Raw genomic sequence first — 15,328 nt, 5'->3', positions numbered from 1 at the left:
AATAGGGTTTTACTGTTTACTTGAACACTTGCACTGTGTTGCACTAAATAATTTGCTAACCTGCGCGCTTATGTGAAGTTTTGTATCACCAGAACTTAAAGATACACACCACACATTTGTAAGAGATATACAAATCCTCTGCTTTGAATCATTTGTTTTTTCCACAAAAAAGTTCGATTAATAAAATTACATTTACTCATTCAAAATCTAGAATTTATGAATATGCTGTTTTTTTTTTATTAAACTGCAGGGCACAAGATGTCTTCTACTTCCTTGAAAAGTGGTTTCTTCACAAAATCCTGCTTGTACAGTCATGCCTTCAACTGAGATTTAAGGTGAGCACAGAGACACTTGTCAGAAGATGAAAGTGAAAAGTGATGCTCACACACCCGAGTGAAGTGACAATAATCAAAACACATTTAAGTAGAGGCGGACTGTTAAGGCATTGACAAAAGCAAGTCGGTTTCGAAAGTCCGCTAAATCACTCTTTTAATTTGTTAAGATAAACAGGCAAATCAGATCCATATACACTTCAAAGACAAATTTAGCTTTGCTAATACAACATGCAGGGTAACATACAGGGTAAAGAGGCATTTATCAAACGCTTAAACATATTTGTCAAACTCAAGTCCTCACAAAATTTTTGCATGTGCCTAGGGCTACTCTATAAAATGAACTAGAAGCTGATTATAGTCTAGATAATGAATTTGTTCAAATAGTGCATTGCATACAAAGTTTCCAGGCATCAGTAAGGACTTCGGTCCCTTGTACTGAGAGACGCGTTCCCAGCTTCGAACTGATGTGAAAGTGACTGATGCCTGTTCAGTCTCCCATAGACCTGGGAGCTGTGATGAGGTAGAATGAAACCTGCCTCTTCCATTCTGCTGAGCAGCCTGGTCCAGACTTTTGCACACAAAGTGAGTAAATATTTGCCTTAGTATACAACATACCCCACCCCAGGGAGAATGCAAAGCCTCTTTAATACCAATTCCTGATTGGAGCGGCTTGGGACTGTTGTTGGCTTAGGGTGCCCAGATCTCCGGTAGGGAATAATTAAAACTCAGCCACTCTGTCGGGGGATCAACCGGGTTTGTGCTGAGGGCCTGAGCTGCTAAGGAATGCCAGTGTGGACCCACCATGATTGAAGGGGGTTGTTAAAAAAAAAAAAAAAACTAAGAAAAATACATCTAAACCACCTTGCTCACACCACAAATTAAATGAGGAGCCAGGAAAGTGCCCATTCACAACCCCCATTATGTCAACAAACCTTACAATGAAAATATGAAGAGCTACATTCACTATGGCTAATGCTACTAATGATTTATATCAAATGTACAGCATTTTATGAAACTCAGCACCATCAAGGATATCCTTAAAACAAAGTTCAATTCTTCTTCCTGATGATGTAGATCACATTGTGGAATGAAAATCTTCATATGATCACAAATCAGATATTCTGAGCCAGAGTACTGACACGTCAAAAAGACAGCTCTTCTAGGACGTCCAGTTCATATCGTCATAACCTTGTAGACGTAAAGAAGCCTTTGTAATACAAGTTATGTGCAAATATCCTTAGCTGTACAATATAAACACATCTAACAGACATTTTTAGTATGTATTCCTCTACAATCAACTGAAAAACTAAACAAAAATGGAAAAATAAGTATTTATGTGTGATATCATAAAAAAAATGTAATGGATGCAAGCTAAGGCCCATTTTTAAACATCTTCTATTCCCTCATTCTTCACGTGCACCAGCATTTTATATACACTAATAATAGTGGAAAAAAAAAAACATCAAACATCTATTACTATTACTGTTACTTCATCCTCATATTTCAATATATAAGGCCTCTTGAAACTAATGTCTTGACCGTCTTTTTGACTAGGCTAAATAAAAAACAAAAGCTGATTTGTCATCTTTTTACAGTAGACATCAATACTTGTTGTGCATGTTTGCATGATGGGGACTTGCTGACACTTGGGTGATGATAGTCACAAATGAGAGGTCATCAGATTCAACATGACTGTTCAGTGACAGCTTTCGCATGTTGACACAGAACCTTTCTAACCATCAAACATGGTTAAGCTGCAATTAACAAAAAAAAAAAAAAAAAAAAAAAGAGCAGCTTTGTGTACCTGAGGAACCAGAGAAACTCGAACTAAATCCAACAAACTGATCAACTAAATCAACAAAACATCCAAATAAACCTAAACACAGATGACAACAGATCATACTGTTGTGTTGTATTGGCACTATTCTCTTGCAAGTGTATCTTGCAAACCTCCGCACATGCAAACGCCACTCGAAGGGCCAATGCCGCTAGAAGCAGCACCTTATGCATATATAACCGTGACTGGTTGCATGGCGTGCAAGAGTCTACACGGACTAACTGCATTTCATCGCAGCTTAGTCGTTACTACAAGGCTCCGGGAAAGCGTCCCTTCTACGCTACTTTAATCATCTTGGAGATGATTATCCACAGCAAAGCATACAACGGAGACCCCCGTGCCCTCTGACAGTGTCACAACACACTGATCCCCTTCCCAATCCAAATATCACATGGGATTATGAATACAGCCTAGTACGTACGTGAGGCTTTGACATGGCTTTTTGCCCCCGTCTGGGAACTCTAACGCTATGGCCAAAAAAGAAAAAAAAAAAAAAAAAGACCCTCAGAGGTGAGTCATTTTCATGTTATAAATATTTTAAAATGTTAGATCTTGGAAGCGGCTTGTGTCTTGGCCCAAACTGCTGTCACACTCTGTATGACTTTACTGTGAGACAGCTGCTTTCATCAGCTTTATGTTGCGGGAAGCCCTGGATTCTTACCTCAGCGTGTCTGAAACTGTTAAAATATATCACAATTAAAGAAAGTTAATATGCATCAGGTGTTTTAAGCCTCAATTGGAAAAGGTTGGTGGAGGACAAAATATAAAACAGGCTCAGCACATGTGTAAGAACACATAAATGGCCTTAATCCATACAGATTGCCTCAATCGCTTTTAATCTGAGAGACTTTTTGTCACGTAGGCCGGAGGACATATCAGGAAGCATTTTTAACAAACGACAAATAAATTACTCTAACAGTTGGTGGGCGGCTCCCTGGTAGTCTAGATGAATGCATGAGCCACAGACAAAATATATGACATTTGATTTAAAAGGTGGCCGGTGTTAAATGCCCTCACAGGTCTTAACGCTAAAAAGCACCTTAATCCTTTAGTAAACATTGAACTTTAATGTTATTGTGCATAGCATTATTTCACACAGCCCTGCGTCAAGGAAGACACTGGTCACTATTGTAAATGGATACTGATTGTAATTTCTGCATTAGGTTTTTGCATAACATCTGGAAAGCCGTTAGCTATAATGGACAAAACTTGACAAGCTCGTGTCTATGATGCTTTATCAACATTTGACACTCATGTGAAGAAACAAACCGCTCCGCTCATTCAGCTCTTGAAACGTGTCTGCTCACATATGTGGTTGAATTTCCTGAAATCAAATGAAGAAACGGGAATTAAGTGCACAAAGCCACAGAGAGGGCATGAAGCATCTTACACAGCAGACATGAGGAACTATAGGACCAGGTCTAGACAAGGACTCCTTCTAGTGGTAGAATGAGTGAACAACATGCATACGTCTGTCCAAGGTAGAGGTAGAAGATGAAAAGACTCACATTGCATGATGTGCCTTCACCTGCGTGCGACAGTTACGTCCCCAGTAACAGTCTGGACGAGATGTTACAGCGGCTGAGGAAAGAACGTCAAATGAAGGTATTACATGGGTACAACATAAACATCACGGTGAAGTGAAAGTCTTGCCCTAAAAACAACAGCAACCGCTTCCACAACACCGATTCCAAGAAAAGTTGGGATGCTGTGTAAAACAAATAAAACAGAATGTGATTATTTGCTCATCCTTTTTTACTTATATTCAATTGAAAACAATACAAAGTGAAAATATTTAATATTTCACCTCATCATTTTCATTGCTTTTTGTAAATATTTGCTTATTCTGAATTTGATGCAGCAACATGTTTTAAACAAGTTGGGGCAGGAGCAACAACAGACTGGGAAAGTTGTGGAACGCTCCAAAAACACCTGTTTGGATCATTCCACAGGTAAACAGGTTGATTGGTAGCAGGTGATAGCATCATGATTGGGTATGAAAGGAGCATCCTGGAAAGACTCAGTGGTTCACAAGCGAGGATGGAGCGAGGTTCAACACTTTGTGAACACATGATTGGATAAGGATGTTACTGCATGGACTCAGGAAGACTTCATAAAACCTTTGTCAGTAAACCGCTTGTTTGCATTCTGTTATTATTTATGTTTAACACAATGTCCAAACTTTCACAACTCTGGAATGACACTGAAGTGCCATTATAAATGGCTGTGTAAACATTATTTTGGTCTGTCTGACCTGGCAGTTCAGATGAAGGGATGTTCTGTCTGTACTTGTAGGCGAGCTCCTTGAATGCTCGCAGGCCACAGCAGAAGCACAGGACGGTCTCTGCAGAGATACGACTATCTGACAAAGTCAAGAAGGACAGGGTATTATTACTCTTCCTTTTCTATTTGGACAGTGTGGACTCAGTCCAGTTTTTGGGAATGAAAGCGCCTTGAGCTTTGATTTGATGGCTCACCTGTCAGACAGTAGCTTCCCTGTTGTAAACTTTGCAACGATTCCTGGTGCAGATCTCTCCACGACTTGCCTCTGGAGGACAGGTAGTTCTGGTGGAAGGACGGAAACACACAAACAAAAGCACATTAACATTGCATACACACAAGAGCGGGTGCACACATGTATTTCAAGCATCTTACACCCTTAGCATGCGCTGTAAGTGGAGTCTGCTGTTTGCTGCTTTAGTTGGTGCAGTTGAATTTCGTAACCTGTAGAGTTTATTTAGCTTAGAGTGGCAAAAGCTGTTTGAAGGGCACAGAGAGTGAGTAACAGGAAGGTAAATCTGCTGCCCCAGTTAGAGCCAACCACTGAGGACATAAATAGCATGCTCCACACCACTGACCTAAACAGGTAACGCATTGTAATATAAAAATAAATAAGTGACCAACAACAACAACAAAAAAGGTGAATATCATTTAAATATGTGACATGACCATCTTACCTGGAGGACTTCTGATTCGTAGTTGTTGTTACTAAGCACACCATCGAGGCATTTGTCTGTCAGATTGAGCTCTGAAAAAGAGAAAAATTGTGGATTTGAGCTACGAAACATCGAGAAAACTACATCACATAAATCTGAGGTGCAAATAAATACATGAGAAGCTAGATGGCAGAGAGGGTTGAAGGTTTGAGTTCCTGAGATGCATTGCTCTGGTACAGAGGTACAAGAGTCTGTGAGCTGGAGTGTAAGTTCACCTCAGCTGCTACAGCAACCGTTTCTCACACACTACTGCTGCGCTGTGTGTGGAGCTTTTAATCTCACACTGCATCCTGTTATTAGATCATCATCACCCAAAAGTCAGATAGCTCAAACATGATGGATGTTTACATGTACATGTTGAGGAATGAATCCAGATTCTATACTGTGCTTTTTGTGAAAGGAAAAACACCAACATTTATCCTGCTGTGACAACTTTAACACAAATATGCAGGAATATGTTTCATCAGTTATCCTGCTAAAATAATTATAATTTGCTGAAACAGGTACATACCACTGAATCGAGCCAGACAGCCTTGACAGCCAATCCTCTGGCAGCCCCAGTACATATGACAGAAGGGTCGCTGGCACAGCGCACCTGCCAACACACAGCACATCATGCATACGAGGTGTATAATGGACTCATCAGCTGATTTTACATGTACTGCATACTTCAAAGTATCTTTATATCAAATGTGTCTTAAAACTGAATAGCCTTACACAATTTAAAATGTACCAGCACTGACTACTGAGTAACAGTATCAGAGTTTCTAAACATCGTTACATTACATGACTGCAGAGGGACTAACACGTCCAGGGACCACTCACATTGTTGAGCAATAACCTGCTGGCTGTTGAGCTCGGCCCGTCGGTCTGGCATTGGCTGGAGGCAGCAGGTGCAGATGAGATGGCAGCCCTGAGGGGGGCAGCGGTACTCCTGAGGAGCTGCAGACACAACAGGAGCAGAAAAAGGTTTGAGATAGAAGCCAAGATGTGAAGATATCCTCACAGTTGTCCTAAAGTGGGACAGAATCCTAAATGCATTTCCAAATACTGAACACGCTGTCATGTTTTCTGGATCAGGATTATGACAGAATACTGTACCCTGCAATTTGCTATGGAGTGAAAAGTTTGGCATCAGCTACTGATCCTTGCCCCTAATCTACACTTATCACCTGAGGGGATGTCCGAGGATGTTGAAGGCTGCTCCCCTGTGGGCTTTTCAGATCCCTCAGCTGCTGGTTTGGGTGGAGGAGGTACAGGTGGTGGAGCTGGCAGACCAGGGAGCCAGTAGTTTGAACCTGTAGCAAACAGCACATGACTGACCTCCCTCCTGTAGCCAGGACACTGTCTGCACATCACCAGAGGCTGACTGGGGACAGAAAACACAGAGGACAATCACGTGGAGAACTGTTCGATAAACAGGCAAAAAACTGTTTTTCAACATTGATGACCTTTCCAACAGTATTCTTATACCATTGATGTTTTCATAGTTCAGCTAATGTTTTTCACAGTTCATGAACACACACTTTGTGCACATTCATGGCCTCCTGTAGGCCTGTGAACATTTCCATAACTTCTGCTTATTTGCTTTCAGCTTATTTCATTTCATTTTCAAAACAGCTGGCAAACATGAAAACACACAGACATTTATACAAAGCTAAGCTAAGGAGCTAACTGTGGCTATGGATGTGACATTAAAGTTACTTTCAGTCTGCTATCTGTCATGTTGCTATCAGAAGGAAGGAGCTAGCTCCATCATTAATCAACAGTCAACCATCTAAATCTTCTTGTATATGTTCACTACAGAAATATCACTACGTTATCTGACCTTTCAGCTTCTCCTTTCCAGTTAAACCCTGAGTGATCGTTGTTTTAGTGACCAGTAGAGTGAATTCAGCTTCTGAATGATTCCCTGCTCTGCAGTGAACAGGTAGCCGTGCTAATGCTAACACTAGGTGAGCAGGAACAAAAGAGAGTGAGCGTTCTGTTCAAATAGCCAGAGTTTATAATAACTGGATTTACTGAGCAGAGTCACTCTGTTCTATAACTGCAGAGCAGAGTGACGTGTGTGTGTGTGTGTGTGTGTGTGTGTGTGTGTGAGAACACGGAAAACGGTCTTATGATAGCTGAGACCCTGACCTGCAACCATCATAACTGCACACAACAAACATGGCAACAGCTGTAGCCTCAAAATGCTCTGAAGATATAAAAATTAAAAATAAGTGACAAAAATGAGACTAAAATGTCAGAACAAAAACTAATCTATATTTTGATTAAAAAGACTAAAACTAAATCAAAATTAGCACTATTAACACTGGTTACAAACAACCAGACCTCTTACCTAATGTCTGAGGAGTCGCTGTCATTGTCCGAGAGCTCAAAGAGGTAATCTGAACTGCCCTCCTCGTCAGAGAAAGAGCGCTCAACTTTTGGCTGCAACATGTCCTGAGTTATCTTGTTCCGGCTGTCCATGCTCTTCAGGTCCTCCTCACTGCGACACTTCTCTGTCGGACAAACAAACGTAGAAAATGTCAGTATCTGATGAGATTTTGGCAGAATGTGTTCCATTTTGGAAATTACACAAGCTAAGCAGGTGTTGCTTAAATGCATTTCTTCTCTCTTGTGTGAATCTCTATCATGACAGCTTTGATAAAAAAAAACCTCAGCCACAGCCTTGTTTTGCTGACAATTTTAAAAAGCTTGTTATGTAAGGTGATTTCCCATCTATTTTGAATCTTTTCAGTAGAAGGCAACACAGGTGCTGGCATTTCAAATGAAATAAAGTGGCAATGTGTTATGATTAAAAGCTGCTATTAAAATAATCTTTATCTGTGCAAACCTGGGTGCTGGATGAGATAGGCCTCCACCAGGTTGTTGAGGATGTGGTTCTTCCGAATCCTCTCCACAGGGCAGCGGCAGGTGGGGCAGAGAGAAGAACGCTCCATCCAGCCTGAGTAGCAGGCAGCACAGAAGACATGCATGCAGGGCTGCAAGCTAATGCAAAAACAAGAGACTGAGAATTAAACTCACGGGCACATGTGGCATTTGTTGGACATGCCTTAGAGAGGCGCAAAGCAGGGTTCAAGCCCCTTGGACATCTGTTTGAATGTCATGGTCTCTGAGATCTTACCTGACACAGTCATGCAGAAGGTCCTGGCAAATAACACATGTCAGGCTCTCCTCCATCTTATCCGTCTTAGTCCCTTCCACCGGTGGTTTAGACAAGAGACTCCCAGGACTTCCCTTACTTGAACCGACCGCTTGTGTACTGGAGGTGTGTGCCAAATCATAATCTTTATCTGTAAACACAATAACTTTATGTTATATGCTACACAGAGTCTGCATTTTTGGGCAGGTTTCAAGGCTGTTTAAAATAAGTTTTTGGGGTAGGAACAAAAGCTCCAAGTAAAGTTCTGATAAGACACAAAGAGGCTCATTTTATTTGTGCACCATAACGACCAGTGCAATGTGCTCGGACTGCGCGGGCGTCTTCAAACACACGTGCTATTCTGCCTCATGTCTGTGCAGCAGTGCAAGTACAAAAGGGCTGGCTGAAGGTGAATAAAGATTGTGGTGAATACTAAATACACTCTCAGCCAATCACATCACTGACCTCACAGCTCTGAAACAGCTGTGCCAATCACAGTGAAGCATGACCACATCAGTTCAACAACTGAAGAGCCGGCTTCTCCAGGAAAAGTCACACTGTTGTCTGGATGGTGCCAAGTGGCACAACATGAACACACAGCCCCATGAATCTGCAGCCAAAGGCAGATGGTGCGGGGCTTTTAGCGGCTAATTAATTTAATGACGATAGAAACAAATCATTTAAAAGCACATTTTGGTGAAGCAATTAATGAAAACACATCAATCCAACGCTTTTTCAGTCTTCACATTGTAAACAGTTATATCGTATCTTAAAAAAAAGGAGGTCATGATCAATGTGCCGACCAGTCTCTGCTGCCTTCAGGTAACAAGGATTTCATGAACTGAAGGAGAAGCATTTCATTTGGTATAAAGCGGCTGTGGACAACAGATCCTGTAACAATCACTCAGATTATTTAATAAATTCAAACCACATAGCAACGTTCCTGCCTCAACCACATTAAACTGTATTTTTTAAATGGCATTTGCTGGCTGGGGACAGTTTAATTAACATAAACCATTAGCATTTCAATAATTACTTCATTATTTCTTAGTAGTTCATTTGAATTCTGAGATGTCTATTCTCCCCAATTTCCACCAAAATACCAACCACTCACTTTGAGCTGCTTACTTTGACTGAACTTCCCACCTGTTTGAGCCTCTCCTTCCACTTGTGCACCACCTGTGCCCTCTGTGCTTGGCACAAAAATACCACACAGGCAGGCCAGGAAAATACCAAAATGACACCAAATCAAGCACTGCTTGCACTGGTCATTTTGCCACCCAAAAAAAAAAGGGACCCAAAATCTAATGTGGTGAATCAAAGAAAACCACAGTGATCACAGTGAGTACATATGTATAAAAAACTTACTGTCATCAGTTTTCCTCCTCTTGCTTTCCGGCTCCATATTGTCCATGTCTGTTTCCTGGGCTGTAGCAGCATCTTCAGCTTGGCCTGATAAGATGGAGGAATGACAATCCTGGGTCAAATAATCCTGGTAATACTTCACACTGTTGGTTTTAATGTACATACTGTCAATGATGGAGGAATTTAGTTAAAAAAGTCTAAGCTAGGTGTGTCATATCATATCATTCAGGACAGTACCAGTATTTTTCTAGATTATATCAAAAATCATCATATCAAATTACTAACAATATTGTAATGTGGTTTCCATTAGGACTATTTACAGCAGTCTGTAATGCCCAAATTCCCCTGGCTGGGGATAAATAGAGTTTTATCTTATCTGTCACAAGCACTTTGGGGGTAATTATTCAGAGCAGCATTCTCCCAGCATTCTAAAAAAATAAAAATGTAACTTAACTTAAACTGAATCTTTAAAGGTTGGGAAAATTGGAAGAAATGGCTCAGTTAATCAGTCAGCCGGGACACACGAGTCAACACACACAGCAGATGAGAGCAGACAGTTAAACACCAGGCTGAAGACAAAGTGATGATCCCTAGCCGATTTACAGCTAAAGTTAGTTTAAATTTCAGCGTTGATCAGCTGCAATCAGCTGACTGACATCAGCATGTCTGTTTCCATCAATGACTGTGATGACTGTGATCAGAGAGTTAATTTAAAAGAAGAGCACAGAGTCACAGCTCTGCCTCTCTGTCTGCTCCTCGAACATCCCGTGAACTCACCATCGACCACACAGACGAAACACAGAGGCTGGCTCATTGAATCTGACCACACCAGCTGAAATGAGCTTATTGCACTTATATTATTATTATATTTTCATAAATACTTTGCAATGACATTATTTTAAGGCCTTATAAACCACCCCTACTTTAGACAATCAAAATAAACTACTTATGGATTAATCCAACATAGCCGAAGCTGAGGCCATAGGCTAATGTAACAATGCCTATGTTACTACCTTTAAAGGAATAGTAGCTCAGCTTAGGACCAAGGCTGGGGTCACAGCTAGCTTGGCTGTGTCCAGAGGTACAAACACTGAAGTGTAAAGACAACATGTTGCGATTTAACGGGCGGGCGGGCTATGTGCCAGACTCTTTCTTGGCCGGAAGAAGTCACTTCCTGGAGTCTTTTTATGACCATGAGGCCACCAGACAACCAGCAGAGACTTTGGGAGGTCACTGCTCCAAACCAAGAAATAGTCCAGAACACAACGTGTCTACAGGTATAAACAAGTGAAATTTAAGACTTTTAAGACCTCTTAAATAACACTTTAAAGGGCAAAATTGTGCAGTTTATCACAAACCAACACATCTGGAGATACATGAGTTTCACTTGACGGGATCTGAAAAGTAAGTGTTAATTAAAGCTGTCAGACAAAATGTAGTCAAGTAGAAAGCACAATATTTGCCTGTGAGAAGTATTAAGTAGTAGAAAATGAAAATACTCAAGTACAAGCAACTAAAATGTATACTTCAAGAACCAGTGTGTAAGATTTGCAGAGTTTGCAGATTGCAACCAACTGAATCCCCCTCGCCTCAACCTCCCTTCCTGGCTGTGAAACTCATGAAAGGTCTTCTCTAGAGCCAGTGGTTAGTTTGTCTGTTCTGGGCAACTGTAGAAACATGACAGTGCAACATGACAGACTCCATGGAAGAGGACCTTTCCAGAGGGAAAGCTGACAGAAAAGTTCTTCCTCTCGCTACAATGGATCCGTCCTCTTCAGCACTGTGTTAGCAGAGAACCTACCAGAGGCAGGACAGGCTGGGGTTGCCTTAGGACCACAAGTGGAAGGGTTCCCGATACAGAAGTGGGAAGTGGAGGTGGAGGGCTGAGGTTCCTCCTGAGTTGGGTCACGAGGAGCCTTTGTGAGCATTACAGGCTCCACAGAGAGCGACATCTCTGAAGGTGGAAGAGGAGCAGGACTGTGGGCTGAACTCTCTGTGTCTGAAATTTAAATACAGGCTGAGCATTACTAGTGAACCACAATGTAGCTGTGAAATAAAAGTGGCTTCATTCGACAAAGGAGTTGCGGACAATTACTCAACTACTTACCATAACTATGTTGTGAAATAGCTTGCTCCGTTTTGATTGAGTGGTAAACATAAGCAATGTCTGCAGGGTGACAAGAGTAGATGTTGTCAGTCTTTCCCTCTCATAAAATTACATAACTACAACTCCACGTGGCTAACAACAGGACAACTCACTTTGCTCTGGCTCACTTTTCCTGTATACAAAGTAGATGACATCGCCATGCTCCAGCATGTGAGTTTGCTTCTTGACCAGTTTGGACATGTTGATCACCGTGCCATTAGTGCTACAGACAAAAGTGCAATGGGACAATGTGTCACTGTACAATGCAATGGTTTCACGTGCTTTATGAAAGTGTCAGATCATACAGGAGAGTGCACCTGAACAGTGCTAAAAATACAAGCACAATCTTTCTTTCAAACAAATATGTAACTTCTAATGTTTGTTGCATTGAATTGCTAACCAACAGTGCCCCACAGACCTATTATAATAACGCTCTGATGGTACTGCAGTTAGAATTCTCTGATGGGTGAATACAATACCTCATGTCTTCAAGCCACACCACCCCTGAGCTTTCATCTTGCACAATCTTGCAGTGCTCCCCTGATACCAGTTTGTTGGCTGGAAAGGACAGATAACATCCTGGCGAAGAAATAATAGTGAAAACACAGTAGACGTCATACAGATTACATTTCAGTTTTTAGGGCCCTTTATTCATCTGTTTAAAAAGCACAACGCGTGCTCTCGTGTTCATTTCTTTTTCCTCCCCCTCTGACCATTCCACAACTCTATTGAGGTTCACCTTCCCATGACATTTTTTAAAACCTTTTATTACCCAGACATAACCTGACCAATTAAGACTAGTCGCTTTGCATTGCAAAAAAAGTAGAAGCCAGAAGCCCTCGACAACAAAGCAGCAGACACAGGGGGAAATATAGGCCTAACCTTTTCTTACGCAAAACCCACACACAAAAAAAATCTACTTAATATTCTGCACACATGTTCTCAATGGAAGCCTTTTGTTATCACCACAAGGGCCTGTCTAAGTTTGGTGCACTAAAGAAGTCTTTGTGTTTTCAAGGGGGAGGTTTTCTAAGGCTGCACACACTGACAAAAATGTCTACGCTACAGACAGGGCTGTCTTTTTAAAAGCAGGATAAAAAAATGTTAACAACCATTTCTGAAACGAGATTAAAAAGGTGGGGACAAATCTTTATCACTCATGCTCATAACATATGGAAACAAAACCTACCTTTTTTTCTGCCAACTGTGCACTCCCTGTTGAAAAGCAGGACAGTTTCACTGGAGTCCACCTTGACTAACTTCCCCCATGGTCGTCCTCTGCCGTAACTGTCCATGTCCCAAGCTTTTTTCTGTAAGAAAGTATGAGAAATGGAGTTTGGAAATGTTTAACTAAATTCAATACTCTGTTGTTTGTTTTTCTGCCAATGCTTCACTGAGTATTAGGCACATGGTCGCAAAGAGAAAGTGAAATCAATCACGTTCAAAACAAAACCTGCGGAGACATTTTCTCACGTCAGTAACGTTCGGGAAAGTCCGTGAAAGCATCTTTTCATGGTTTCTGAAGATTAAAATCTGGCAGGTTCTCGGCAGACATACTCTTATGTAACACGATAGCAACTCCTTTTAAAAGAGTACAAGCATCCACTTTACATTTCAGTATTCATAAAAAAAAAATACAAGTCCATTATTTCACTAAGATTTCAACTTCACTAACTGTTCAGTATAAAAGTCCCACATCCCTCTTGGCAAACATATAAAACATGATTTTACATCTAGTGCTATAGGATATATCCCGTTCTACTTAAGCCGAAATCAAAAGCGACCGTTATTGATTCATCAGATAGTATGAACAATGTTTGTGAAGATAAGTACTTTGCCAAATAAGCAAGGCTACATCAAACTGAACAAGTTTCTCACCAGGTTTGGTTAAGACACCGACTGGGGGCAAAGGCTGCTAACGAGACTAGCTTTTCTGAGCTTACTAGCTATCCAGCATTATTAGTTGGCTGACTTTGTTGTGTGACAAGCTGGAAAAACGTAAAGTTGTCTCATTCGTCCACAAAAGTATGAGAAAGTGTTTCATATTGCGCAGGCTGTGGAATATCATGACACGAACACACACAACTTCGCTCAATAACAACACTAAGCTAGCGCAACAGCTAACATTAGCAGCTAACCCCAGTGTGTATCCAGGAGATAATCAGGAGCACAGGGCGACAACCAGACATGCCCGTAAGGTTACACTAACGGCAAACCTGAAAGCGTTACTTTACCGTCAACGGCTTAGTTTGTTGTCCCTGTGACTCTGTATTAAACAGCTTCTTCTCCTCATGTTCCAGCTAGGCACAAGATCCACTTCCTGCCAAGCTCACGGTTGACATTATATACCGTCATCAGCTGATGGAGGAGGGGCAGCTTGGGTTTGTGTTGGAGAGTGAGTCCGTGTGTTTCGAGGCTGCCCTCCTCAAACATGCAGAGACTGACCGAGCATCGGTGTCACACACTGATCTTAACACAAATCAGATGCATGCACAAAGTGTTGCTATTGTATCAGGGAAGTTAATGCTGGAAAATGAAGAAAGTCTGTTTGGAACTAATATACAGTTGTTACACATTTGTAATTTTCAGTCCTGTGCTACACTTATGCAACACTCAGCCAGCAGTGCCTGCAATAAATGCACCTGCATTTATAAAGAATTTTACACATTAGTGAAACCTTGTAAGCATGTCATACACAACTGCACTGTACATTTTTACTTTAATCTGTCATTGTTCCATAGCATTCAGTCAGTCTTTATAGTGTATGCAGTGTTCTAGATGTTTATGGTTGCTATAACACTATAATTCCCTACGTGGATTGCCTGATCAAACTCTTTTGCCCTCTCCTCATCATTTTTGCAGCCTGTTCGACTCATTAAAAATGTACTAGATCAGCCCAGATAAGAGCACTACTGACAGTCCTTGTCTGCAGCTGTTGGATGCTGGAGCCCTGTCTCCTTCCTGGACTGGTGTAAACTAAGAAATCAAAGAGGTGGAGTTGCTCTGGATAAAGGCGTAGAGGCAATTACGTCGAATCAAAATGTAATTGCACTTGTGTTGCTAATTTGAGGGAACTGGGAGTAAAAGGAAGTATAATTTTCAAGTTTATGTCAATTTTATTCCAGAGTCATTAATCATATTGAAGAATAAACACATCAGCTCCGATGTTTGCCACCAGGACAACAGGCGTCCCATGAGGCCCGAGGGCTTTGATGAGGTCAAGCAGCTCTCTGCCTCCCTCTCATATCATAGGGGTGATGATCTCTGCCAGGTGCAGCCAAATTTCAGGTACATCTGCCTCAATATACTCTGAAACATGCAGGAACAGCAGGGTGGGCAGCATCCCTGTCTCGTGGAGGTGGTAGTGCAAGAGGCTCATGCACTCTTTAGAAATGCTGCTGCCCTCCAGTGTTGCGCCTACAGCATTTCTCACAAATACTGACAGCCGTGGAGTGCTGCTCAGGTCGGCTACATGTTTCTCCACCCTGTCTCATCCTCAGT

The 15,328-nt window shown here is 41.5% G+C and overlaps 1 protein-coding gene across 1 annotated transcript; it reads right to left on the bottom strand.

The window, feature by feature from the left end:
* Nucleotides 1-361: 361 nt before the first annotated feature.
* On the bottom strand, nucleotides 362-14,177 carry chfr (checkpoint with forkhead and ring finger domains, E3 ubiquitin protein ligase). Its single transcript, XM_041936757.1, has 18 exons — nucleotides 14,062-14,177; nucleotides 13,017-13,137; nucleotides 12,307-12,406; nucleotides 11,941-12,050; nucleotides 11,789-11,848; nucleotides 11,483-11,680; nucleotides 9,685-9,768; nucleotides 8,299-8,467; nucleotides 8,008-8,162; nucleotides 7,510-7,672; nucleotides 6,341-6,537; nucleotides 5,994-6,110; nucleotides 5,680-5,763; nucleotides 5,130-5,200; nucleotides 4,650-4,737; nucleotides 4,427-4,534; nucleotides 3,681-3,753; nucleotides 362-3,496 (listed from the first exon to the last, which is right to left on the bottom strand). The coding sequence occupies exons 2-18, from the start codon at nucleotides 13,120-13,122 to the stop codon at nucleotides 3,454-3,456; spliced, it is 1,926 nt and encodes a 641-aa protein (XP_041792691.1). The 5' UTR covers nucleotides 13,123-13,137; nucleotides 14,062-14,177; the 3' UTR covers nucleotides 362-3,453.
* Nucleotides 14,178-15,328: the final 1,151 nt, after the last annotated feature.

Source organism: Chelmon rostratus, chromosome 5 (genome assembly GCF_017976325.1).
Source record: "Chelmon rostratus isolate fCheRos1 chromosome 5, fCheRos1.pri, whole genome shotgun sequence".
NCBI classification, from domain to species: Eukaryota; Metazoa; Chordata; class Actinopteri; order Chaetodontiformes; family Chaetodontidae; genus Chelmon; species Chelmon rostratus.
This window is presented reverse-complemented; position numbering and strand designations above follow the sequence as displayed.

Coding starts and splice junctions, on each gene's coding strand:
- chfr (XM_041936757.1), bottom strand. CDS start 13,122: ATGGACAGTTACGGCAGAGGACGACCATGGGGGAAGTTAGTCAAGGTG. Junction 8,163..8,298: donor CTTCTGCATGACTGTGTCAG/GTAAGATCTCAG, acceptor TTTTTGCATTAG/CTTGCAGCCCTGCATGCATG. Junction 5,201..5,679: donor CTGTCTGGCTCGATTCAGTG/GTATGTACCTGT, acceptor TCTCTTTTTCAG/AGCTCAATCTGACAGACAAA.